This window comes from Pituophis catenifer, unplaced genomic scaffold, assembly GCF_029215685.1.
Source record: "Pituophis catenifer annectens isolate HBS135680 unplaced genomic scaffold, rPitCat1.0.hap2 SCAF_7, whole genome shotgun sequence".
NCBI classification, from domain to species: domain Eukaryota; kingdom Metazoa; phylum Chordata; class Lepidosauria; order Squamata; family Colubridae; genus Pituophis; species Pituophis catenifer.
In genome coordinates this window covers 78,231,239-78,259,110 of record NW_027256887.1, presented here as the reverse complement: position 1 = coordinate 78,259,110, position 27,872 = coordinate 78,231,239, and the positions used below count along the sequence as shown (strand labels likewise).

General features: G+C 42.2%; 1 protein-coding gene across 2 annotated transcripts; it reads right to left on the bottom strand.

Moving 5' to 3' along the window:
* Positions 1-636: 636 nt before the first annotated feature.
* On the bottom strand, positions 637-25,468 carry BPGM (bisphosphoglycerate mutase). 2 transcript variants are annotated; one of them, XM_070946840.1, is made up of 4 exons: positions 25,382-25,468; positions 24,933-24,980; positions 11,014-11,660; positions 637-1,363 (listed from the first exon to the last, which is right to left on the bottom strand). In XM_070946840.1, exons 3-4 carry the CDS (start codon positions 11,612-11,614, stop codon positions 1,182-1,184), a joined length of 783 nt encoding a protein of 260 aa, XP_070802941.1. In that variant the 5' UTR covers positions 11,615-11,660; positions 24,933-24,980; positions 25,382-25,468; the 3' UTR covers positions 637-1,181. The 2 variants fall into 2 exon arrangements, with proteins under 2 accessions (XP_070802941.1, XP_070802942.1); XM_070946841.1 differs by having other exon boundaries at positions 1,275-1,363; positions 11,193-11,660.
* Positions 25,469-27,872: the final 2,404 nt, after the last annotated feature.

Here is a 27,872-nt window from a genome sequence, read left to right as displayed (position 1 = left end):
TCTCATTGCATTTTATTTAGAGCAGAACTTAAGGAAGGAATAGAAGGAGATATGGCTGGACCATCTTAGCACGCTTGAAATAAATTTGTTACAATCCCAGTAATGCTTGTATTATATATATAAACCTGACCTAGCCCAATGCACAAACACTCTCTAAACCAGTGGTCACCAACTGGTGGTCCGTGGACCACTGGTGGTCCGCAAGAAAATTTTGGTGGCTTGCATTTTTTATATTGCACTAAACACTATTTATCGTTTTAAAAAACCATATTAGTGGTCCGCGGGATTTACAATTATGAATTTAGTGATCCCTGAGGTCCAAAAGGTTGGTGACCCCTACTCTAAACCATAATCCTGGGGATGCTGCAAGTCATTAAGTGTGCGGATCAGTCATAAGTCATATTTTTCAGTGTCACTGGAACGTTAAACAGTCACTAAACAAATGGTTGTATGTCAAGGACTACCTGTACATATTTAAAAAAAAAAAATAAAGAGAATCTGAGAGGAGAACATCAACGTTTCTCAAGCTTTCTAGACCATTATTTCTACCTGGCCTTTTCTTTTACATGGTCCTCTCCAAGATATGGAAAAAAAAAATAGTTATTAAGATTCAGGCAAAGCAGATAAAAATAAGGGCTTTATTCAAAATTAGTTGAACGTCAGTTATACAATAAAAGTGGGCCCCGACAAATACGTCAAGCAATGCAAGAGGCTGTCCAATGATAAAAAACATAAAAGTCCACGTTAAGACTGTGAGTGAACATCTTTGGGAAGGTTTACTGTTTGTGATCTTCAGTCCTTCATGATCCTCCTATGGGCCAATATTAAATCAGATCTGACATTCCCTGTTTTATCTCCAATTTATCACAATGGTACCTTGTCACCGATTTGCAGAAATCTGGTTCTTAACACAGGGTTTCTCTCATATGAAAAGTTGAGGAAAATATACATTGACGCATTTTATCCTTCTAATTAAAGCCTAATCAACTCATCTGCCATTGTGACTCTCATACCAGGATCTGAAATCCAATCCCCAGAGATAAACTGCTAAAATCTAACAGCCCTCGTCTAACCCTTGGTGAGAACCGAAAGCTAAGCAAGTAGGCATAAAACAATTCACAAAGTGCCATATTTTGCTGCACATCATTAGAGCTATGAGCAAAGCGTTTGTAAAGTGGTCTTTATTTCTCAACCATAGGTTTGGCCTTCCCTTGATCTTCCACTTTCTTGATGGCAGCTTGTATGGCTTCTTGGTCACCCAGAAATTGGTGGTGGCCGAGCGGTTGCAGATTTTCATCAAGTTCAAGGAGGACGGGCACGCCGGTGGGAAGAGTTACGTTAACTATAGCCTCATCAGAGATGCCTGCAGGGAAGAAGGAACAAATTTACTATCACCATTTTACGTCGGTTGTAGGTAAACTTTTAGCAGTATCATGAAATGTAATGCCAGGAAGGTCTTGGATTTGCTAAAAAAAAATAATGCACTTTTCATTTTCAAATGTTTTAAATTAAACCACATGGATATCTATGGAGATTCTCAGTCATCCAGGACACGATTATCCCAAGGTGCTTTTTCCAAAGACAACTGGACTTTGTTTTTCCATGAAGATGTTTTATTTCTCATCCAAGAAGCTTCTTCAGTTCTGACAAGTTCTGAAGCTTCTTTGCATGAGAAGTGAAACCTCTTCAAGGAAAAACAAAATCCAGCTGCCTTTGGAAAAAGCACCTTCGGGTAAACCACAGGGAGTGTTCAGAAATTTTCTTTAAAAAAGAACAAGAATAATCCTGATTGAGTTAACGGCAAACACTTGTAAACAAATGAGACTGGATCAAACATCAAGCTTAATTCAAAATCAGGGTTTACAAATCACAAATTTTGGGAGCTAGGCAGTGGAAGAGGGTAGAGGTGGGAGAAGTATCTAGGTTGAACAGCCAAGAAGTAGATGCAGACAAAGATAAAGATCCGAGAGAGGAATATGGGAAGCAAGTCAAAAAAAGCATAGCAATTAAAGTATTGAAGCGGACAAGAGACGATGGATAGATGATTTCTCCTTTTTGTTGTTGTTCTGATTTGCTTTACTTTTTCTCTCACTTTCTTTTCTTTTTTTAGGTAGGTGACATGACTAGAAGTTAGATAGGACAGAAATAAAATGTTTTTTAATAAAGGGTGACATGATTAAAAGTTAGAATAAGAGATATTTCTAAGAAGTCCACAAAGCAAGGAACAGTCTTGCCTTGGTATTCGCCAACTATTCACCAATACACAGAGGTATGCGTGTATATATGTATGAGGTGGCTCAGTGGCTAAGATGCTGAGCTTGCCAATCGAAAGGTCAGCAGTTCAGCAGTTCGAATCCCTAGTGCCACATAACAGGGTAAGCTCCCGTTACTTGTCCCAGTTTTTGCCAACCTAGCAGTTCGAAAGCATGTAAAAAATGCAAGTAGAAAAATAGGGACCACCTTTGTTGGGAAGGTAACAGCGTTCCGTGCACCTTTGGCATTTAGTCATGCCGGCCACATGAGCACGGAGACGTCTTCGGACAGCGCTGGCTCTTCGGCTTTGAGACAGAGATGAGCACTGCCCTCTAGAGTCAGGAACGACTACCATATATGTGCGAGGAGAACCTTTACCTTTACCTATACACAGATATCTCCATAAACACACCAAAGCAACCAACTTTTGTAAGCTTTTGTTATTCTGCTAAATTAAACCATCTGCTTCTCCTTCAAGTCCATCTGGGGTCAGGCTGAAAGGCTCACGTGTTCCCCAGGGAAGCTCTCTTGCTTACACTGCTGCGGGGCAACGTTCTGGTTCTGTTCCCGGTCTGCTCTACGGTCTGGCATGGGCTGGAAACAGCAAGTGCAGAAGATGTGGCTTCCTTGAGCTGGACAGACATATTCCTGGACTGCTGGACTGCTTTTATTTTATTTTAAAAGAAAATAAATTGTGCTTTATGTTGTTGAGTTTTCTGAATTATGGATGCGCCGCACCCTCCATGGCCCTTCTCCAATCCTAGACAATGCATCTGGTCTGGCATCCCTGTGGTTCTTCTTGTCCTTAATGCTTGCCTCTTTTTCTTTAAAAAAGGTGGTTTCTGTGCCCAAATATTTCAGGACAGAATCAATGAAGCAGTATGATTTTCAACAATGGTGCTACTATAAGAGTCAGAACTTTGTGAAAAGAGGAAGAAGAAGAAGAAGGGGGGGGAGGGAACTGTGTTGATCCTCCTTTACCAACAAAAACTACATACACGTTACAACTACAAGTTACAAACTTTGCCCCAAATGGTATCAGTTGTTTAGGAGACCCAGAACAGCTGAGAAACATCCGTCTTCATTCCACATGCTAAACAGGACAAACAGAAGGAAAACCAGCTGGCAGCTGAGTAGATGGGGAATTTCTCAGACACGCATGTCTGGAAAATGAGTTTGCATTAGGAAAGGAGAGTGTGGAAGCCCGGTAAAATTCATTAATTTGGTTCCAAGATAAGTTCAATTTAAGAGCAAAGTCCAGTGAAACAGGAGGGATGATTGCATGAAGGTCGAGCAAAGTAGGAACTGAATACTGATACTCCTCAATTTACTTACCACAGTTCATTGTTACAACAGCAGTGGAAAAAAGTGACTTATGGCCATTTTTCACACTTATGACCATTGCAGCATCCTCATGGTCACATGATTGGCTGCTTGGCAATCAACTCATATTTATGATGGTTGTAATGTCCTGGGGGGGGTATCACGTGATCCCCTTTTGCGCCCCTCTGACAACCAAAATCGATGGGGAAGCCAGATTCATTTAACAACTGTGTTACTAATTTAACACCTGCAGTGATTCACTTAACAACTGTGGCAAGAAAGGTTATAAAATGGGGCAAATCTCACTTAACAAATGTCTCACTTAGCAACAGAAATTTTGGGCTCAATTGTGGTTGAGGACTACCTGTAATAACAAAATAGGTCAGTCTTTTTTGACCCAAGACCACAACTTACTGAAGCAACCAACTTACCCTATAAAATTGACAATGTTTTTGATGGAGTTATTTTTTTTAAGAGATTTAACTGGTCTCATTAAGCATCCAAAAACTGCAGAAAAAAACAACTAAATGAATCAAAGATGCAGCTAAAATTGCTTGTCGCTGTATGTAAGCAACAACCTTAATTAAGGGCTCCCTGATCTCAACAGTTTGGAAAGAGCCAATGACAATCAACTTCCGAACCACTGCAAAGAAAACAATATGGAAGCAATCTCTAAAGTCATCAGGAGCCGAGATCAATTTGAGCATCTTTTTATCTTTTATTGATTTCATGATCTTAGTTTAGCCAACTCGCATCATGTCACACACCAAACCCTGCATGTGCCAAATGTATGTTTTATGTTATCACTTCCATGACAAGAAACACATTTCCTTTCTGTTTATAAAAGTGACTTTACTAGCTAGCAAAAAATATAATAATTAATACTCAATACAGCAGTTTTCTAGAAACCAGGATTCTTGCTACTTGCTACTGCTAGGAATTCTGGGAAATGTAGTCTGCACATTTTGAGGGCACTCAGAATGGAAAAGACGGTTCATTATAGATCACTAGACAAGAAATTACATAGGAATTATAGGAAATTACATAACGATAAGTGGCCACTGGTCAATCAGGAAAAGTAGGAGCGCCACTGTTGTGCAAAGCAAACTAAAAGGGCATTACAAATTACTCCTGTTGCAATAAGATGCAGGTACAGCTCCTTAATGAACCATATTTATATCTTCACTAAGAACAGGGGTCAGCAACCTGCAGCTCTGGAGCCGCATGTGGCTCTTTCACCCCTCTGCTGCGGCTCCGTCACTCAAAATATGCGTCACAACAGCCAATGGGTGACACCCACTGGCACGCGATTTATTGAGCTTTTCAACCGCTGGTAGGCCAACCATGGATAAATCCAAGAAAAGAAAAGTTTCAGAAGAAAACAGAATGTTTAATTCAGCTACATATGCTAGTTTTGTGGCCGCTCAAGAAATAGTCAGGCACAGGAAGGGTTTTGTGGCTCCCGGTGTTTTCTTTTCTGTGGGAAATGGGTCCAAATGGCTCTTTGAGTGTTCAAGGTTGCAGACCCCTAACTTAGAAGAGGGAGCTACAGCTATATCCTTACCTTTTTAAAATAACACTCCAAAACACAAATACAATCTTAAAAAAAAAAAATCATAGGAGCCTTACATAGGAAATGTTCTCCAATTTGATATGCATCCAGATGTGCCCCTAATTACAGCCACATCAAGCCCATCCAGCGTATTCAACAGATATTTATTGTGTTACAGGCCAACATTTCTGGGAAATGTTCATTTACACAAATGTTTCTTTCGGATTTGTTTAAGAAATAGTGGGAGATTCAAAAGATGAAAGGGATTGGAAGATGGGTGATCTAGAGTTGTTTTTATTTCCATGAGTGATCACCAGGGATGGAAATCTCTGCTGGGCTAGTTCAGGGGTCAGCAACCTGTGGCTCTGGAGCCGCATGTGGCTCTTTCATCCCTCTGCTGCGGCTCCCTGTTGCTGGTCTGCTCCACAATTGATAGAGCTTCCGGTTAGGACAGGTAGAGGAAAAAGAATGCCGCGCTAAGAGGAGACTCTATGGTGTGGGGAACTGACTTCCACTCGGCTCCAGAATTGAGTGGAGGCTTCCGGTTAGGACCTTTGTGGCTCTTTGAGTGTTTAACGTTGCTGACCCCTGGGCTAGTTCAATATATTAGTGAACTGTTGGTGCAAAACATAAATGTCAACTAAAGTTAGTGTCCAATTACTTCAAATACTTGTAACGTTAACTAGTTGACCTTTCTACATCCATCTACATTACAAAAAAGGTGTTGAGACTTTGGAAAAAGTGCAGAGAAGAGCAACTAAGATGATTAAAGGCCTGGAGACTAAAACATATGAAGAACATAGACATAGCTACAGTATATTTCCTGTATCAAAAGCCGTAAGGCACATTTGGAAGATGCTGAAAGAGACAATGTTCATTTACATGAAAAACTGCATTCCAGAACCATCCGTTTCAAAATAGTTGGTAAACCTTACTGGCACAGGGAAATCATGGGCAAATAGTACTATTAATAATGTAGATCAGCAAGGAGGGGTATTTATTTTAAAGCAATAAAAAAAAATCCTCTTTTTTTCCCCTAGAATGCCCGTTTTCCGTGGGAATTTATCTGCTTCCAGCAGAATTTGGCTGGCAGCATTACCAGATGGACTTTTATTCCCCTTTTCAAACCACTGTCATCCAAGGCAGGAGACATTAATTAAAAGGGAAGAACAGGGTCAGCTTTTGGGAGAAAGCACACAATGCAACTGCGATGGCAGGAAAAGGGAGTGAAAAGGGAAATCCAGGCCAGAACAAAAAGGCAAGTTACCAAGCAGCACTTATGTCCTATTCGAGTCCATCTGCTCTACCTATCCTGGTAGTCTTGACCAAATACAGGTAGTCCTCGACTTACAACCACAATCAAGGCCAAAATTTATGTTGCTAAGTGAGACATTTGTTAGATGAGTTCTGCCCCATTTTAGGACCTTTCTTGCCACAGTTAAGTGAATCATTGTAGTTGTTAAGTTAGTAATACGGTTGTTGACTGAATCTGGCCTTCCCCATGGATTTTGCATGTCGGGAGGTCATAAAAGGGGATCACATGACCCCGGGACATTGCAACCGTCATAAATATAAATCAGTTGCCAAGCATCTGAATTTTGATCCTGTGATCATGGGGATGCTGCAGTGGTCGTTAAGTGAAAAAAAATGGCCATGTCACTTTTTTCAGTGCTGTCACTAAACGTTTATGAACTGTTGTAAATTGAGGACTACCTATATAGTAGTAATTGCTAGGAAACAGCCAGATCAGCGGTGAAATCGTCTGAAGTCTGCTACCGGTTCTGTGAGTCTGCTACTGAGCGCACACTTTGCACGAGTACGCACCTGAGGCACACCCACGCAGCGCTAAAAAAAGGAACATTTTTAAGCCTTCCGAGTCTGCAAAGGTAAGTAGAACAGCGAGGGGGGGAATCCGCTGTGCCACGCGATTTAGATTAGCTAGAAAGCAGGAAATCCGACAATTCTAGCTAATATAAATCGCACGTCACAGTTGATTATCACCCAGCTGATCATCGGAAATACCAGTTCGGACGAACCGATAGCATTTTTTACTAATGGTTCACCCAAACCGGTCCGAACCGGTAGCATTTCACCCCCTGAGCCAAATCTAGATTCTCAGAAATTCTCCAACTCAATATTTTAAGGGATTTCTTCTGAGTTTATTCGTATTTCCCTTTTAGTTCCTTAAACCCACGCTTCGTTTGAAGGAACAGAACAAGAACTGGCACATAGACAATATGCAAGCAACCTGTTTCTAAGCAACCTGCTTCTGTTCTTTCGCTTCTATCTAAGCAACCCATCAGCCACACTAACACCATAATCCAGGATTGAGACACTTTATGGAGGGAGGGATTATGGAGGACTTTGAGAGTAGAAGACATGACCTAAATGTGGTAAGAGCCCCATGTTATAATTCTTAATCAATCTTCACCTTTACAGCATTCCAAAGACTTGCATATGTTTTGCAGCATTAAGACATGCTTATATAATTAGAATTTGACAGGTTGATCCAATATTGGGAAACAGCACGTTTAAGTAAGCTTCACTGAAGAAAATCATCTTAAAATTAACATTACAACACAGAAGATATCGTTTTACTTCTCAGGAGGGAAAAACCTCATCTGAAATAAAAGATGCTACTTGCTCAAGGGGAACAATGATGAACGAAAGCTGGCTCCAGGGATGACCCAAATCAAATAAAAACATGCAAGATTTGGAGACAAAACTAGCATTTATTTACTAGTAAATGAACGCTAGAGTCTGTCTTACTCAATTTCCAAGACTTTGTACAGAAATGGCTTACAGCAGGAGTCTCCAATCCCCGAGTTGTTGGCCCATATCAGTCTGTGGCCTATCAGGAACCAGTTCACGCAAATGAATGAAGCTTTACCTCCACAGGATCTAGGTTAATACCATTTCCAGTCTGTGGAAATATTATTTTCCATGGAACCAGGGATGCTATTCAGCAGGTTCTGACAGGTTCTGGAAAACCAGTAGCGGAAATTTTGAGTAGTTCGGAGAACAGGCAAATACCACCTCTGGCTGGCCCCAGAATGGGATGGGAATGGAGATTTTGCAATATCCTTCCCCCAGGAGTGGGACGGGAATGGAGATTTTGCAGTATCCTTCCCCTGGAGTGGGGAGGAAATGGAGATTTTGCAGTATCCTTCCCCTAGAGTGGGGTGGGAATGGAGATTTTGCAGTATTCTTCCCCTGCCACGCCCACCAAGCCACACCAAGCGCACCAAGCCACACCCATAGAACCAGTAGTAAAAAATATATGAATTCCACCACTGCATGTAACCCATCCTTGGTGCCCCATAGGCTGGGAATTGCTGCCTTGCAGGTAGTCCTCAGGGCTTAGCAACCATTCAAAGTTACAATGGAATATAAAAAAAGTACTTATAACACAGAACAAAAGTTCCAACAGTCGCCCATCTGAACACTCACGTGTTTGAATTTTGGGTGCTTTTATAGCTGTTTGCAGCAATCTATGGTCACATGACCTCCCTTTACATTTCCTACCCCTCCCCCAAATCTGGCATTTGCTTCCAGTTTCCAGCAAAAACGCCCATTGTGAACAATAACTGTGGCAGTTATTAAGAATGTCATTTAATAACGGTGGCATTCGCTTAACAACTGCTGCAAAAAATGTAAAATCAGGTCAATGAGGCAGTAACTTGCTTAACAACCAGCACTGACTTACTACCATCATTTTTGACTCAATTATGGTCATAAGCCGAGGACTAATTGAACCTTCTTGGTGATCAACCTAATTAATGAGACTCCTTGTGACTCCTTCTTTGAGTTTTATTGTTAGTGAAGGACAAGGGAGTAAATTTAAGGAAGCAGTGAAATGATGGTAATAAACACTCCAGAATGTGTTTCCACACCACACACACACACACACACACACACACACACACACAAACACAAACACAAACGTCCAAAGCAGCCAACAGGTGCTGTGGGACTCCCATCCAGAAGCTTTGGATCTGAATGTTACACACCTCTAAAGTCAGGCTTTAAGTAGGCAACAAAAATGAAATCCCTTATATTTTACAGCCGTGATTCTTAATCTGAGGTTAATTTGGACATCCTGGTGGTAATGGAGCTATTTGTAAATTGCTTGTTTGTGAGTTAAGGATCCAGTTTGGGACTTCCACTGCAGAGATGTTTCTGTAAGACTCAAAGGTTTATTTTTCTTCTTTTGTTGGGGCATTATTCAAAACCGTGAAAAGGAGTAATTGGGTCAAACCGTTTAAAGAGCCACTGCTTAAGGAATTGGTCCAGGGGCTACTAAGATGAAAAGCAGTAAAAGTGGAAGCTAAATTGGTGATAAAAAGTTATACAAAAGTTTTGACAGGTTTCGCCCATCAGATCTTTTGTATCTTTCTGGGCGGGCCATAAGTATCTACTGTGTTTCCCCGAAAATACAACCTCCCCCGAAAGTAAGTCCTAGCTTGATTTTTTTACGTGTGCCCAATATAAGCCCTACCTCCCCCCCAAAATAAGCCCTAATTAAGACCCGCCCACTCCAAGGTGCACAGGTAAAAATTAAGATAGGGTGGGGATAGGAGGGTGGAGCCACCCTACTACTTACCTTTGGACAGTTGCAGCCAGGCCTCGCACACCCTGACACCTGCCTTTCCGGCTCATTTCTTCTGCAGCCAGCAAGGCCGGCAAGACTTTCTTGAAGGCCTCTGCAGCCGATAACAGAGCTCCGGAGCTCTATCATCTGCTGCAGAGGCCTTCAGGAAAGCCTTGCTGGCTGCAGAAAAAGTTCCTGAAGGCCTCTGATGGTGAAAAGGAGGCCAGTGGCGATGCACGCAAGTGAGGTAAGTCAATGGATGACATACACACACACACACACTGAAAATAAGAGCTGGTGCCTTTTTTGGAGGCAAAAAAATATAACACAGGGTCTTATTTTCGGGAGAACATGGGTATTACCAATGCTACCCATGGCATCGTTCTTTGCTATCCCCACTTCAAATGGCATACAACAGGAATAGACAAGCTGGTCTCTATTTTTCCCTACAATTTCACCAACTTCGGCCAACAGACTGATCAGGCAGGTTTCTTACAGTTGGCGCTTGATTATTATAAACTATTTCTTACAGAAAATAAATCATGTCTAAGATTAGAGTAGCCTGGTGGAGAGAGAAAAACAAGGATTATATTTAGCTGAAGGAGTTTATGAGCAGAGTTTAGATTCAGGTGTGTTGTTTGCTTTTGGATTAGTATATGAATGCTAATCCAAATGCCATTAGCAGTTTGTAAACCACGAATCAGCTCTTAACTTACGCATAAACCAGGCCATCAATTGCCACCAAAGCAAAAAGTACACACTATATTGCTAGGTATTTATATAAATATTTATATTTATATTTATATGTATATTTATATCTGAAGGTGCAACTGTGCCATAAACAGCACTCTTGAAAGTGCCAAGGGTAAATTGAAAGTTATTCCCAATTCTCACCTCTAAAAATCCCAAAAAAATTTGGAGAGGAGAAACCATCCTAATTAAGCAAATATAACAACAACAGCATGCGTATATACTTTTAACAAGGTTTTCTGGCATTAGAGAGCGCCATAAATGACAAAATGACACCACGTTCCAGTAAGGCTTCCGAATTGCTATATTGAAGAGGCCTCACTAAATCCTGAGTCACAAAGTCTGCAAATAATGTGAAATCTACTCCAATATGAATCTCGATAAGCTCAGAAAACTCTGACTAAAAAGTATATACAACCAACTTTGGCTACAAATATCCCAAGAAAATTCTAAAGTATACATTTTTAAACCAATTATTTTTAACGGTTCTGGGGGAAAGAAACACTTCAGCAGTAGTAATACTACACTCAAAATCTAATGGTACCTTCCAGATGCTTCAGAAGAGCCCTTGTGCTATTTCCATGGGCAGAAATTAACACAGTCTTGCCTCTCTTGACTTCTGGTGCTATCCTTTCATTCCAGTACGGAAGGAGTCTATCCAATACTTCTTTTAAACTCTCAGACTTAGGAAGCTTCTCTTTTGGTACATCACAGTACTTATACCTGCGATCATTATATATTTCGTGATAGTAAGGGTGGACCTCACTGATGGGAGGTGGGCTGACGTCGTAGCTCCTTCTCCACCTTTTCACTTGCTCCTCACCATGGTTCAAAGCCATCTCTGTCCTGTTGAGGCCAATCAGCGCCCCGTAATGTCGTTCGTTCAGCCTCCAGGAAGATTCAGTGGGGACCCACTCCTGCCCCATCTCCTCAAGCACAAGCCACGCAGTCTGAATAGAGCGGCTAAGAATGGAAGTAAACACAAGGTCGAACTCGAAACCCAGCATTTTGAGGTGCCTCCCACAGGTCTGAGCTTCCTTCACCCCATCGGCGCTCAGTTTCTGGTCAACCCAGCTACAGAATCGATTTTCCTTGTTCCAAGCCCCTTCGCCATGTCTCAGCAAGATGAGTCTGTACTTGGCCATCTTGATCGGAGCTCTCTTGAATTTGCAGAATCTACAGAGAAGGCATCTACGTGGAAATAAAAGAAATCAATCCATCAAATGCTTTGGATCACTAGCAATCAACAACAAACTCTTATCTAGAATGTCTTGAGGACATCATGAGTAGTCCAAGGTAAATTGTTACTTGCGACTGATCTTCCCCTGATACAAAGGTTCTTCTAGGAGAGGACCACTTGTGCTCTGGAGCTCATTTATAGTCCCACCAAAGTAACAGCAAGACCTAACAAGGTTAGCCAATGTCACGTGTGAACTGGATGGGAACATGCCCACCATCCAGAATCTTGGGCCAGTTCCTACATATGGTAGATATGCAGCAACTACTCACTGGCAAGTTCCCTCGAGGAGCACCCGGAGGCTCCAGCTGGTCCAGAATGCGGCCGCGCGGGTGGTTATGGGAGCGACATGGTGCTGCACTGGCTCCCGGTGGTCTTCCGGGTGCGCTTCAAGGTTTTGGTTACCACCTTTAGAGCGCTCCATGGCATCGGACCGGGGTATTTACGAGACCGCCTTCTGCTACCAATAGCCTCTCACCGACCAGTACGCTCCCGTAGAGAGGGGCTCCTCAGGGTGCCGTCGGCCAAACAGTGTCGACTGGCGGCCCCCAGGGGGAGAGCCTTCTCTGTGGGGGCACCTACCATCTGGAACGAGCTCCCCCCAGAGATACGGAGGATCCCGGACCTGCGCACGTTTCACCGTGCTCTCAAAAGTTTTTTATTTCAGCAAGCTGGCCTGGCCTAACTCCCCTCTTTTAAATTTTTTAATTCGTGATTTTATAAATTGGGTGTTTTAATCTGTGTTTCGGCCAAAATATTTAATAATTTTAAGGGATTTTTAATATTTGTATTATCTGTATTTTATCTTGGCTGTTCACCGCCCTGAGTCCTTCAGGAGTAGGGCGGTATAGAAATTTGATAATAAATAAATAAATAAATAAATAAATAAATAAATAAATAAATAAATAAATAAATAAATAAAGTTGAGTAAGAATTCTCGGACAAAAATCACTAGGCACAACATACTGCCCTAAAACGGTACATTTTAATACCTTGTTCCAAGATTTTGCTCCTAGAAAGAAACTCAGGGCTGAGCCTGAATGAAATGACAGCAGATTTTACTCTTTACACTTGTGGGTTAGAGGACAATTTTGCTTCCAGATCTAAGCATTCAACCTATGGTCCATTTTTAGCATTCTTTATGGACAAGCCATCTCAATAATAGTGGATTGCATCTGACTCCTTTCAGAAAACAATTAAGAACAACTACAGTCTGCCTGGGATCAAACCATAATTTTCATGGTGATCTATAGAAATCTGAAGAGAAAATTTTCAATTTCTTTTTTGCAGCTTCATAGGGAAAGGCAAGGAAAGGGATAAGGGACTGACACAGTCTTATTTTGGTAAACTATGGTTCTCTATTACAATGAAACAAAGGAAAAGGGCTAATTGGATAGGATCTTCTCCACAAGAGCACCAAGACTTTGGAGATTCTTCTCAGGAAAAATCCAGTGTCTGTTTTTTCTATCAGCTTATTTTTCCCTAGGAGATAATGGGGTCCTCTTCTGTTTAGAGCAAGGGTGGGGAACTACGGTCTTTTATGACTTGTGGACTTCAACTCCCAGAATTCCTGAGTCAGCCATGCTGGTTCAGGAATTATGGGAGTTGAAGTCCACAAGTCATAAAAGGAGCCATAGTTTCCCACCTCTGGTTTAGAGAATAAGTTTCTCTTTTCAGTGATGTTTAATTAGTCCGGCTTCAGGCCTGGGTACAGCACGGAGACGGCATTGGTCGCATTGGTGGATGATCTCTGGAGGGCTCGGGACAGGGGTTGTTCCTCTGTTCTGGTCCTGTTAGACCTCTCAGCGGCTTTTGATACCATCGACCATGGTATCATGCTGCGCCGGCTGGAGGGACTGGGGGTGGGAGGCACCGTGCTGCGGTGGTTCTCCTCCTATCTCTCTGACCGGTCGCAGTCTGTGTTGGCAGGGGGGCAGAGGTCGACCTCGAGGCGCCTTGCTTGCGGGGTGCCGCAAGGGTCGGTCCTCTCGCCGCTCCTGTTCAACATTTATGTGAAGCCGCTGGGTGAGATCATCCGTGGTTTTGGGGTGCGATGCCATCTGTACGCTGATGACACTCAGCTGTACACTTCCACCCCAGACCACCCCAATGATGCCCTCGAAGTGATGTCCCAGTGTCTGGAGGCCGTGCGGGTCTGGATGGGGAGGAACAGGCTTCGGCTCAACCCTTCCAAGACCGAGTGGCTGTGGATGCCGGCGTCCCGGTATAGTCAGCTGGTGCCATCGCTGGCTACTGGGGGCGAGTTACTGACCCCCACAGAGGGGGCTCGCAACTTGGGCGTCCTCCTGGACACACGGCTGTCTTTAGAAGAGCATATGACGGCCGTGGCCAGGGGGGCTTTTTATCAGGTTCGCCTGATACGCCAGTTGCGCCCCTTTCTGGATCGGGACTCCTTGTGCACAGTCACTCATGCCTTGGTTACGTCACGCCTGGACTACTGTAACGCTCTCTACATGGGGCTCCCCCTGAGGAGCACCCGGAGGCTCCAGCTGGTGCAGAATGCGGCCGCGCGGGTGATTATGGGAGCGACGTGGCGCTCCCACGTAACACCTCTCCTGCGCGAGCTGCATTGGCTCCCGGTGGTCTTCCGGGTGCGCTTTAAGGTGTTGGTTCTCATCTTTAAAGCGCTCCATGGCTTAGGGCCAGGGTATTTGCGAGACCGCCTGCTGCTACCGATAACCTCCCACCGGCCAATACGCTCTCACAGAGAGGGCCTCCTCGGGGTGCCGTCGGTCAGGCAATGTCGGCTGGCGGCCCCCAGGGGGCGAGCCTTCTCTGTGGGGGCACCCGCCCTGTGGAATGAGCTGCCTCCTGGAATACGATTGATCCCGGACCTCCGGACCTTCCGTAAAGCCCTGAAGACATTTTTATTTCATCAAGCCGGCCTAGCCTAAATGGTTTTTAATTGGGATTTTAAATTTTATGGATTTGGGGTTTTAAATTGGGTAGCCAATGATTTAATTCTTTTAATTATCTTAACTTTTGCATTTGTATGTTTTTTAATTTTGGCTGTTCACCACCCTGAGTCCCTTCTGGGAGAAGGGCGGTATACAAATTAAATTAAATTAATAAATAAATAAATAAATTGTGCTCAAACCACACTCTACCTCTTCTGGCAGTTTTAGGTATCTTAATGGATTAATTGGTTTTTGATGGATATTTTGTTCATTCACATCTTAACATTGAACAGATGGTGTGCACTGGACTTATCCTTCCCTACATATACAAAGATCATGCTTGCAATTCACTAATCGATACTCATCGCTCTCAGTATGTGGCAATAGCATGGTGAAAGAGGAGTGGAAGTAGCAGAGATAAGAACAAGTACCTCCAGACCAGGGGTGAAATGCTCCCGGTTTGGACCGGATTGCCCGATCCGGTAGCAATGGCGGTGGGTGGTTCGGAGAACCAGTAGCAAAAATCCCTGCGCCCCCTCCTCATGCCCAGCTGAGCCACGCGAGGCATTTTTTTACTTTTAAAAGCATTTTTTCTACAACCTCTTTGGCCGAAGAGGCTGTAGAAAAAAAAAAAGCCTTTAAAAGCCTCTGGCGATCCCAGCTAACTTGCCTGATCGTCAGAGGCTTCTAAAAGCATTTTTTTCTGCAACCTCTTAAGGTTGTAGAAAAAATGCTTTTAAAAGTAAAAAAAAAAAAAAAGTTGGCCACAACCACCCAGTCACATTACCCCCCCACCAAGCCACGCCCACAGAACCGGTAGTAACAAATTTTAGATTTCACCCCTGCTCCAGACTTAGTTATTTGCTTTGTAGCATCTGACGATTCCAATAAAGTTCTTGAATGGCTGCATTGGCAGACAAAAGCAACCAAAATTCTGGAGAAATTACATTTACAGGAACAAGAGAGCTCAGCTGGTTCTATTTAACCATTCCTGCTGACAAAGTTCATCAAAAAAGAAAACCTGAAAGCTTAGAAGAGAGGTGCCCGATCTTGGCAAAATCAAGACCTATGGACTTCAATTCCCAGAATTTCCCAACCAGCCATGAATTCTGGGAGTTGAAGTCCACAAGATTGCCAAAGTTGGACACTCCTGGCTTAGAATGTCATTCTAATTGATTTTCAAGATTGGATGCTCCCAAATAAGCTAGGATGGTTCAAGTAAGAATTATCGGACAGATAAGAGCCAAATCAATTCAGGACCCATCAGCATTCATTTTGGGATTTGTTGGTCACTCATACTAGATGGAGGACCCAACTGAAAACAACTAGCAGAGGGTACCACAGATCACTTGCAATTAGCTAGGATATTCCAGAATTTATTAGGTTTAGAGCTTACAGTAGTAGCAATTTGCTCTTTTGATAAAGGCCACTCAGTCATTTAAAATTATGATATATATTCAATAACTTTAATTTTGAAGAGAGTTGTAAAGTCCCTGTTTATTCACATTGTACTCTATTTTCAATTCTTTTCTTTGGATTACTTTTTTTTCTTAAAATATCTAATAAAAGCCTATTTGGCATATAAGTTTAATAAATAAATGAAAAATATTTTTAAAGATGACACATGGTAGAACATGGCAAACTAAACTCAGTAATTTCTATCGCATGTACTACTTTCCAATTTCTTCCCACGTATTGATGAAAATCAAACCACTTGATCTTTTAATACCTGTTTATTAACCACACCCTATAATTTTATCTTGATGATCCATCAATTAAGAAGAGTACACTGAAGGCACTCTGAGCAAACTCACTCAACTCTTCCACAAGAAAATGCTGTTGATCCCGATTTAAATAATGCAAATAATTTTTACACTTTTCTCACAAAGCTTCGGAAAATAGTTATCTTGCACTATTTTGGGCTTTCTGTTTCAACCTTCTTGACATTTTAAATTATTTGATTATTGGATGCTATTTTTTGTACTCATGCTACATTGAGAATTCTAAGTACTACTTAAAGTAACATTGTACAACTTAACAACCATTCATTTAGCAAACATTCAAAGTTACAACAGCACTGAAGAAAAATGCTTGCAACCTGTCTTTGTACTTAAGACTGTTACAGCATCTCCACAGTTCACATGATCGAAACTCGGCTGGGTGACTTTTTATTTACTTATTTATATCTTGCCCTTATTATTGTTACACGGTAACAATAAACATATTCAAAACACCTTCCTCCTCCTATTTTCCCCACAACCGCCTATGAGGTAAGTTGGGCTGAGAGTGAGTGGCTGACCCAAGGTCAACTAGCTGGTTTTCATGGCTAAGGCGGGATTTGAACTCACAATCTCTTGCTTTCTAGCCTGGTGCTTTAATATTAGACCAAACTGGCTCTCTTTCATTATCAGCCGAGGTGATAATGAAGAGCCCAGGTGGCGCAGTGGTTAGAGTGCAGTACTGCAGGCTACTTCAGCTGACTGCTAGCTGCAGTTCAGCAGTTCAACTCTCACCGGCTCAAGGTTGACTCAGCCTTCCATCCTTCCGAGGTGGGTAAAATGAGGACCCAGATTGTTGGGGGTAATATGCTGACTCTGTAAACCGCTTAGAGAGGGCGGTAAAAGCACTATGAAACGGGATATAAGTCTTACCATATTTTTCAGAGTATAAGACGCACCTTTTTCCCTCCTAAAAGGGGGTGAAAATTTAGGTGTGTTTTATACACCGAATGTAGCCCCGCCCACCGACTGGCCTCCACCTGGCCCCCACCTCCTTGCAAGCAAACAGCAAGAAAAAACAGCTCCTTTCAGCTTCAGCACAGCCTAATTAGCACAAGTTGATTGGATCGCCTCCCGACTCTCAGCTAATTTGCTCTCAGCTGTTTTGCGCAGGGCTCTGCTGCTTGCTGCAAAGAGGTAAATTGCTGGAGCATTTTTTTTTTTCCTTGTGCTAATTCAACACGCTGAAAACGAAAATGAAAGTAAAGCAGGCTGTTTGCTGTAATGAGGCAAAATTGCTCAGAGGCAGAGGCAGAGGCAGAGGCAGAGGGAGATTTCTTTTTCTTCTTTTCCTCACCAAAAAAGGTAGATGCATCTTATACTCCGAAAAATATGGTAAGTGCTATTGCTAAGTGCTATCAGTGCCAGTGCCTCTTGCCAACTCAAGGTAAATCCAATGGACAGGACAAAAACTCAGGATATGTGGCTAAAAAGTCATTCATCAATGCATCCCCTCTCTCTGTTTTTGCAGAAACATACTAAGAGAAGAGCAAGTTCCAAATACAACTAGTCCTTGACTTATGAACGTAATGGTATCTCCCTGTTATAGTCGCAAGTTATGCCAGTTGTAAATCGGGTCACCCAGATGACAGATCCAATTTTCTTACAGCAGTTGTTAAGCAAACCCGCTGTTCGCTATGGGACATTTTTGCCAAAAACTGGAAATAAACACCAGAGTTGTCTTTTTTGCAAAAATGTCATCAATCATAGACACATGACTGCAGGCAATGTTGCTGCAAACAATCATAAATGCAGACTGGATGTTGAGCATCCAAAATGCTGTCACATGACCACAGAGGAGTGCAAGGCAATGGACCAGATTGTAAGTACCTTTTGGGGAATCCATTGTAACTGCAAACAGTTGCTAAGCTACAGGTCATAAATTCAGGATTACTGCATTTCATTTCCTAAAACCGAAGAGGCAAATTTGCCATGTCAGACATTAAAACAGCTAGGAAATAGTTGACACAATGTTTTAACTGATGATGTTCCCTAATTGGGTAATGAAATGTCTGCAAATAACCAAGCTGAGAGCACCCAGAGCCCCAACAAGTTAATCCTGAACTACAAATACCATGTTTCAGGGGTGAAATGCTCCCGGTTTGGACCAGATCACCCAATCCGGTAGCGATGGAGGCGGGTGGTTCAGAGAACCGGTAGCAAAAATCTCCCCCCTCCCCACATGCCCAGCTGAGTTGCACAATTATCAGAGGCTTTTTTTTTTATTTTTAAAAGCATTTTTTCTACAACCTCTTCGGCTGAAAAAATGCTTTTAAGAGTAAAAAAAAAAGCCTCTGATGATCGTGTGGCTCAGCTGGGATCGTCAAAGGCTTTTAAAAGAAAAAAAGCCTCTGCTGATCAGGCAACTCAGCTGGGGTTGTCAGAGCCTTTTGAATGCTTTTTTTCACAACCTCTTTGCCGAAGAGGTTGTAGAAAAAATGGTTTTAAAAGAAAAAAAAATTGGCCACGCCCACCCAGTCACATTACCCCACCACCACCAAGCCACATCCACAGAACCGGTAGTAACAAATTTTAGATTTCACCACTGCCATGTTTCCCCCAAAATAAGACCCTGTCTTATATTTTTTTGAACCCTGAAATAAGTGCTTGGCCTTATTTCCATACACTCAAAAGCCCGATTGGGCTTATTATCAGGGGATGTCTTATTTTGGGGGAAACAGGGTATTTTTTCCAGTGGTAAAGATTTTAACCCACCTCCAGAACTGCAACTATAAGTCACATAAGGAGATTCAGCTCCGAGATACATCTGTTAGGAAGCAACTGCATTTGTGTGAAGCCTTTTCAGGAAAACTGGGGATCAGCTTTAAAACTGTGATTTAATTATTTTTTACTATTTAACTCTCAATAAATCTGTTTTGATCATCTTATTCATATGTGTATGTATGTGTGTAAAAGAGCCGCAGTGGCGCAGTGGTTAGAGTACAGTACTGCGGGCTACTTCTGTTGATCACCGGCTGCCAGCAGTTTGGCAGTTCAAATCTCACCAGGCTCAAGGTTGACTCAGCCTTCCACCCTTCTGAGGTCAGTAAAAATGAGGACCCAGATTGTTAGGGGCAATAGGCTTATTCTGTAAACTGCTTAGAGAGGGCTGTAAAGCACTGTGAAGCGGTATATGTCCAAATGCTATTGTTAATATAGAGAGAGGGGGGGGGGGAGGGAGAGGGAGAGAGAGAGAAACATACATTATGTAACTGAATAACAAACTTCAATGCCAAGTAACAGCTTGGGACTTAAATAATTATTGTACAATTACTTTAATATAAGCTGTAGTAGTTTTTTTCTTAATATAGTCTATCTTGCATGAAAAAGTCAAATATATTTTATAATAGTGACATCCTACACTGCAATTAACACTGACAAAATCTTTATATTCAATACTCTTGTTATCCAATTAATAGAACCTTAATAACCTTAATTATACTGTAGAAATATAATTGTATTGAAACAATATAATGTATTTTAAGGTACATTACAACATAAAGGGAAAAATAAAAATAAAACTGCACGATAAACAAACAATCCTTTGGACATAAAGGTTCCAAAATAATCCATTGAGGTTAGGGAGACCTAACACCATTTTCAGAATAAAGCAAAGCCATGGCAATCTGGCAAGGAAAAATCCAAGCGCTTGGAAGATTACATAATTATGTAAGGAGGAGTGTTCCTGTCAATCAGCCTCAAAATGTGTGCTTTGAAACTCAATCCCTTGTTAGAGCCAAAAATCACACCACAGACGGAGATCTTCCACTAGTGCCAAAGGTCTATCTGGTTACAAATGGATTTCTGTTGGGAACTGATTATCTAAGGCAGTGATGGCTAACCTTTTTGCCATGGTGTGGCAAAGCGAGGGAGGGGGAGGAGTGTCGCGCATGCACGTGCTCACACCCATAATTCTATGCACCTTGCCCCTGCGCGCATGACACCCCCCCCACGTTCCCCACGCTCCCAGCACGCAATGGCACGGTAGGCCCATTTTTTGCTGTCCCCAGCCTCCAGAGCCTTTCTAGGAGTCTGGGGAGGGCGAAAACAGCCTCCCCCCCACCGGAGACCATCCGGAGGCCAAAAATAGCCTGTTTGCCAACTTCCGGTAGGACCGGAAGACCCATTTTTTGCTGTCCCCAGCCTCCAGAGCCTTTCTAGGAGTCTGGGGAGGGTGAAAACTGCCTTCCTCACCCCCCACCCCCGGAGGTGGGACTGGAAGTTGGTAAATGGGCCATTTTTGGCCTCCAGAGGTCCTCGGGGGGGGGGGGGAGACCGTTAATCACTAGACTTAAACCTGTGATTGTCACTAGCTACCATAAGTGTGCTATAATGTCTGGACCAAGATGTTTAAATAATGCTGGAATATTAAAGAACACCAGAAGCAAAATTTGCTGAAAACAATGACTAGAAAAATTACGTACAAGTAGTCTTCAATTTATGACCACAATTGAGCCCAAAATTTCTGTTGCTAAGTGAGACGTTTGTTAAGTGAGTTTTGCCCTGTTTTACAACCTTTTTTGTCATAGTTAGGTGAATCACTGTAGTTGTTAACTGCAACAGTTAACACTGTTGTTAAGTGAATCTGGCTTCCCCATTGTCTTTGCTTGTCAGAAGGCTGCAAAGATGATCACATGACCCCAGGACACTACAACCATCATAAATATGAGTCAGTTGTCAAACGGCCAAATTTTGATCATGTGACCATGGGGATATTGCAATAGTCATAAGTGTGAAAAATAAGCATGTCACTTTTTTCAATGCCGTTATAATTTCAAATGGTCACTAAACGAATTGTTGTAAGTCAAGGACTACCTGTAGTTGAGGGATGAAGAGTAAAATCCATTATTAAAACAGATCCGAAATTTAAAGGAGATCATAAGTGAATACAGAGGGAAATCTAAAGCAAATGAAAAATGGGTGAAAGGAAATGTCAGACCAATGAATTAGCACAATTGCTCAGTAATTATCACAGCTATGTAGTGCTTTGCATTTAAAGCCCAAATGATGTTTTGAAAAGTATAGGGATATAAATTTAACACGTATCTACAAATCTTTCATACCATCTCACAATTGTGCAGACCATAGCTACAAAACAATCATAGGAAAAATAGGGTTTTGCAAACGTACAGTATGCATGTAGCATCATCAGACAAAAAATAATTCAAGATTCAGCATTTATAAAAACCTCAGTCAAAAAATACTGCGTGTTCTGAATGTTTGTTTGTGTGTATATAAGCCCAAAGCATTTGTGAATATGTGATCGCTTTGTGAATTTAAAGAGTGGGAGCATTTTTTCTGTCTGAAATGTCTCATAAAGAATAAATATCACTTCAGTTTTAGCTGTAATAAATACTTTCATTATTCTTCCAATGATGGTTCTACAAACAGATTGTGCACTGGAAAAATATAAACTGATTAGAATAACTTTGCCTCAAATAGCTGATAGAGACTTAGTGTAGGCCAGAAAAATCTGGTGACAGTGACTCATATCTCCTATCAATACAGGCCTAGATTGTCATGCTATCAATGATACCCACTGGAAAGGTATTTTACACTGAAAAATCACCTAAGAGTTATCTGACTTTCCTTTGATCAAATATACACCACCTTTCTTTTCAATGTTATTTTTAGTACAATGCTATTGACAGCTTTGCTTTATTTCACAAAAGCTCTTGCTTTGAGCTGGATAAAAACTCCAACCTCTACGTGATACAATTGTGAAAAACAAACTAAGTTATATATCATATGATTTGACCCAATCAGCCATTCTGAGTTTGCCAACCATGATTGGTTGACATGCAATAAATCACAATTAAGGAAACATCCAGTGTAGTAAAATGGCGCCTAGTGCAACATCAAACTCCATGGCTTAAATAGGATTTGCCTCTCTCTCACCATCCTAATCCCTGAACTCTAAAATGCTATGCCAACCAGGGCTTTTCAAAATGTTTTAAACTACAGTTCCCATTTGCCACAGTCAGAATTGCCGTTAGGGACACAGTAATGAAATTTGAAAAGCCTGTGTTGCAGCTTCCAAACTCTCACACTTTTAATTGGTTTTTTTTTTTTAAAAAAAAAAAAGTCATTTCCAACCATTTGACCAGGATGGTATAAAGTCTACTTTGAGTAGGGACTTGGACTAGAAGACCTTCAAGGTCCCTTCCACCCCTGTTAATCTATGTTCCTTTTGTGATGAAGGCACAAATAGCTATTCCTCATTGGCATCCTTCAGTCTCAAGAGCCTATGGTATCGTGCGCTGGAAAGAGGTCCTAAAACAGCGTCTAGTGTGACTAAAAAGGCCAATTCGAGAGTGGCAATCCCTTCCACCCTGAGGGCAGATACATTCTGTCCCCTGCCCAGCCCCCAGATTTCGCTGGTTCCGGGACTGCCTCTTTGCCTCAGCCTGCCGAACAAGTGTCTCTTCGAATTGGAGAAGGCCATGCTGCGTCTTTATCCTCCAAGCTGAACGATCGGAGGTCAAGGTTTCCCAGTTGTTAATGTCCATTCCCAGGGCCTTTAGGTCCCTCTTGCAGATATCCTTATATCGCAGCTGTGGTCTCCCTCTGAGGCGCTTTCCCTGCACTAATTCTCCATGCAGGAGATCTTTCGGAATCCGACCATCAGCCATTCTCACGACATGCCCCAGCCAGCGTAGACGTCGCTGTTTCAATAGTGTATACATGCTAGAAATTCCAGCACGTTCCAAGACTACGCTATTTGGAACTTTGTCCTGCCAGGGGATGCCAAGAATTCGTCGGAGACAGCGCATATGAAAGGATGCTATTCCTACTGAAATAGTTATTTATGCAAGGTACAGGAAGGACAACTAAAAGTTTTTACCCATACTGACATTGCTAACAAAGAAATTTTAACTTTCCTATGGAGAACATGGTTAGGTTTTCCCCAACCGCATGCATATTTGGGGTGAGAGACTAAGAGACATTCCTGACTTATCTTATTTTTGAGGTATATATTTTCATCTTCGTCCTAACCAGACACTTAAAGCCAGATACGATTTAAAACTTGTCGAAGCTATATTACTGAAAAATACAGAGTATTTGTACTGTATACAACTTGTCCTTAACTTACAACCAAGTCTATCCCCAAGGGGATAGAATTTCTCTTAATAAGCAATGACGTTAGGTGTGTTGCGCCTGATTTTATAACTCTTTTTCTCATGGTTTTTAAGCAAATCACTGTGATTGTTAAGTCAATCGTGCCATTATTAAGCAAATCCGGCTTCCTCCCATAGACTTTGCTTGTTGGAAGCCAGTTGGGACAGTCACAAAGAGTGATCACATGACCCTAGGACACTGCAACTAATGTAAATATATGCTGATTATGTGACCATGGGGCTGCTATGATGGTCGTAAGTGGGAGTCCTGGTTGTAGTAACTTTGAACAGTCACTAAACAAATGGTTTTAAGTTGACTATACCTGTATGGCACAGACAAAATGGATTCAAAAACCAATACCATTTCAACATTCTTCTTTGCAGATATGCATTAATGCTGTGCTTTGAATTTTGCATAAATATATTTATTTCTAGAACATCCCATTGAATTCAGTAACAATATTCATGCATTATGCTACTGTAATTACTAGTATACTTACCCATGGGCTAAGCAAGCAACTCTTGATTTATACAGACCACTAAACCACAAACTACATGGACTGACTTTGCACAATATTAAATCAGAATTAAATATATAATATCATGGGTTCAAGGTAGAGGACAGGATAGCCTGGAGGAACGTTGTCCATGAGGTCGCGATGGGTCGGACACGACTTCACAACTAACAACAACAAAATCATGGGTTCAAAGGCATTCCCAACCTGGCATTCTCCAAATACATTGCATTTTTAGCATCCTCCAGAATTAGAGAATGCATCAGTGGAGAGCAAATTGGGAAAAGATGGCACATAACCAGGACTTCTGATATACTTTTAATTGGTATGTTACATGGCTGTTTGATCAGCACAATCAAGACTAGCAAACACTTTAATACAATTATTCATTGCACACTGAACAGGTGCAAACACCCGGCCAATTCAAAAGCTAAACTATTGCTGGTATCCTCAAAATTTATATTGACTGTTTCCCTATGACTATCATTAAGTGTTGTACCTTATGATTCTTGACGAATATATCTTTTCTTTTATGTACTCCGAGAGTGTATACACCAAGACAAATTCCTTGTGTGTCCAATCACACTTGGCCAATAAAGAATTCAATTCAATTCAATAATATTTCTATTATTTCTATTTCTATTCTATTCTAAATAGGGTGGGATTGTGGCTAGTCGTTAGATGGGGGCCACCAGAAAAAAACAAGGGAATTTGCCTTGAGCCTACATAGTGCTCAACAATATATAAAACAAAATTATATCAAGCTTGAGATGAAGGCAAAAAAATGACCGATTTAAAAGCAGAAGCAAGGGATAGTTGGTAGCTTTAAGGTTACTAAAATAACACAGGTATCCCTACGTCCAAGAATTCTCAATCATGACTGTAGTAATATCTTACCTCTCTGATTTGCTTTTTTAAAGGCTTCTCCCAATTCCAATGCACAGCCTGGAAGGAAAAAAATAAGAAATCCTGCGTTTGACACTTTTTAAAATAGCAGAACCAAAATTAGACTGACATACACACCAAATTCTCTCCAGGGCAGCCAGGTTCAGCCTTCCTCTTCCCTAACTCTAGGGACACCCAAGGTTAGCTGAGTAAGGGGATTCCTCTCCTACTATTTTGCATGCAATTCTCCGAGATCTAATTCCAGGACACACACACACACACACCCCAAAAAACAACAACAGCAGCAAAAGAAACAGAACCCATTGGACCGAAAATAAAGATGCACTTCAAAGGGAAGCTATCGATGCAATTCTCTCCTCTCTCCCAGCTGCGGTTTAATTAAAACACGCGTGCAAAAAAGAAACCTTTTTTAAGGAGGAGGAGGAAAAAGAATTATTCACCTTTACACCGCACAGCTTGGTCTGCAAAATCCAGCAACCACCAGAAATACAGCCCCGCCAAGCTGCAAAGGCTGCGGCTAATAGTTCCTAGCAGCTTCAAGCAGAGTGCTAAAGAAGGGGAAGAGTTAGTCACGCCTCCCGGATTCGCCCTCTGATTGAAGCAGCGAGCTGTCACTCATGGGACACGGCGGCCCTACCTCTTATGGGGAAGAGCATTACACAGATGAAGGGGCGGGAACCGATGGCCTAATAAATCAAACGCTCTCCGGCAAGCTCTGTTGGAAGGTCGGTGCTGATTGGTGGAGGAGGAAGCTGCAGCAGCGCCATGCGGTAAAGCCAGTAAATGGATCACTCCAGGACAAGGGATTTTTAAGCTTGGTGGTTAAAGCGATCCCAAAGGCTTATTTGATGCATGTTTCTCCAACGTTTCAAAATTTGAGAAGCTGGAAGTAAACACTTAGCAGACTCTGCCAAGCAAGATCAGGTGCGATTGGTCCTTGGATGGGAGACCACCTTGAAATCACAGGGCAATAGACTTCAGAGCAGGGGTGAAATCCAAATTTTTTTGCTACCGGTTCTGTGGGCGTGGCTTGATGGGCGTGGAGGGGAAAGGTACTGCAAAATCTCCATTCCAACCCCACTCCAGGGGAAGGATACTGCGAAATCCCCATTCCCACCCTACTCTGGGGCCAGCCAGAGGTGGTATTTGCCGGTTCTCCAAACTACTCATAATTTCCGCTACCGGTTCTCCGAACTGCTCAAAATTTCCGCTTCTGGGTTCTCCAGAACCTGTCAACCTGCTGGATTTCACCCCTGCTTCAGAGTTCAAAATAAACAAAAGGATGCCTGTAGAAAGCAATGTAAGCAATTTCCTTAATGTGCTGAGAAAAAGTACACAGGCGTTTCCATGAAATCTTCAAGGATCAAGATTGACTTGAGGGGTTCAGAGATTATAGTTAAACAGAAGGCATGAAGGAATCCAGGAAATTAATTAAATAGACCCAGGGGTCAGTGTGCCTGGCAAAGTCAAATCTTTAGTAATTGTATAATAGCTAAACCTGAAGATATGGGGAAAAGAAGCTTTTCAAACGACCTTATTTGGTATCTGATCAAGTTGTTGTAAAATTAGCAATAGGATGGGATTGTAAAGTACGGTAGTGTAAAATACCGTAGTACAGTCAAACTCCCAGCCCATGGGCCAGGTGCACCATGCACCGGCCATCCCCACACCCTGTTTAGCTAAAATTCCGGTACGTCACGTGACGCTGCTGTGACAACGTGAGTTTGACACAGTGGTGAAATCCAAATTTTTTTACTACCAGTTCTGTGGGCGTGGCTTGGGCATGGTGTGGCTTAGTGGGCATGGCAGGGGAAGCATACTGCAAAATCTCCATTTCCACCCCACTCCAGGGGAAGAGTACTGCAAAATCTCCATTCCCTCCCCACTCCTGGGGGAAGGATATTGCAAAATCTCCATTCCCACCCCACTCCAGGGGAAGGATACTGCAAAATCCCCATTCCTCCCCACACTGGGGCCAGCCAGAGGTGATATTTGCCGGTTCTCCGAACTACTCAAAATTTCTGCTACCGGTTCTCCGAACTGCTCAAAATTTCCACTACCGGTTCTCCGAACTGCTCAAAATTTCTGCTACCGGTTCTCCGAACTACTCAAAATTTCTGCTACCGGTTCTCCGAACTGCTCAAAATTTCCACTACCGGTTCTCCAGAACCTGCTGGATTTCACCCCTGGTTTGACACCTCTGCTGTAGTGGATAAATGGAAGCCTAATGTTATGCATGCTTACAAGGATAGAAGCCTCAAAAGAGTTTGATAAGACTTCAAATTTTATTTCAAGTAGGAAAAATTCTAAAAATGTAAATTTTGTTCCCAGTAAATCAGTTTGGTGTAGTGGTTAAAGCATCAGGGTCAGAAACTAGGAGATCATGAGATCTAGTCTTGTCTTAGCGATGATGCCAGATGGGTGATCTTGAGCCAGTCATTCCATCAGCCCTATAAAGAAAGCAAGGGCAAACTAGTAACAAAACTATTAACAGGAAAAGTGCAGGAATTTGTCCTGGCATTACCGCAAATCAAAAATTAAGGCTCTAAAATAAAAAATTAAATTGCGTTGCAACCTCATTTCCACCTCATACATTTAGAATAGAATAGGGATCTTGGAGGTCTTCTAATCCAGCTCCCTGCTCAAGCAGTGTTAGGATTACTTCTTTGGGATCTGCTTCTTGGTTGATCTCTATGGGATTTCAGCTTCTGTTTTTTGATGGCCAATAAAAATAATAAAACTCCACATTCAGAAGCATTACCATCAGGTAATTACCATCCTCTAGGCCAGGGGTCAGCAACCTGTGGCTCTGGAGCTGCATGTGGCTCTTTCACCCCTCTGCTGCGGCTCCCTGTCACTCAAAATATGTGTCACCACCACCAATGTGCAACACCCGCCAGCACACGATTTATTGAGTTTTTCAACCCCCGG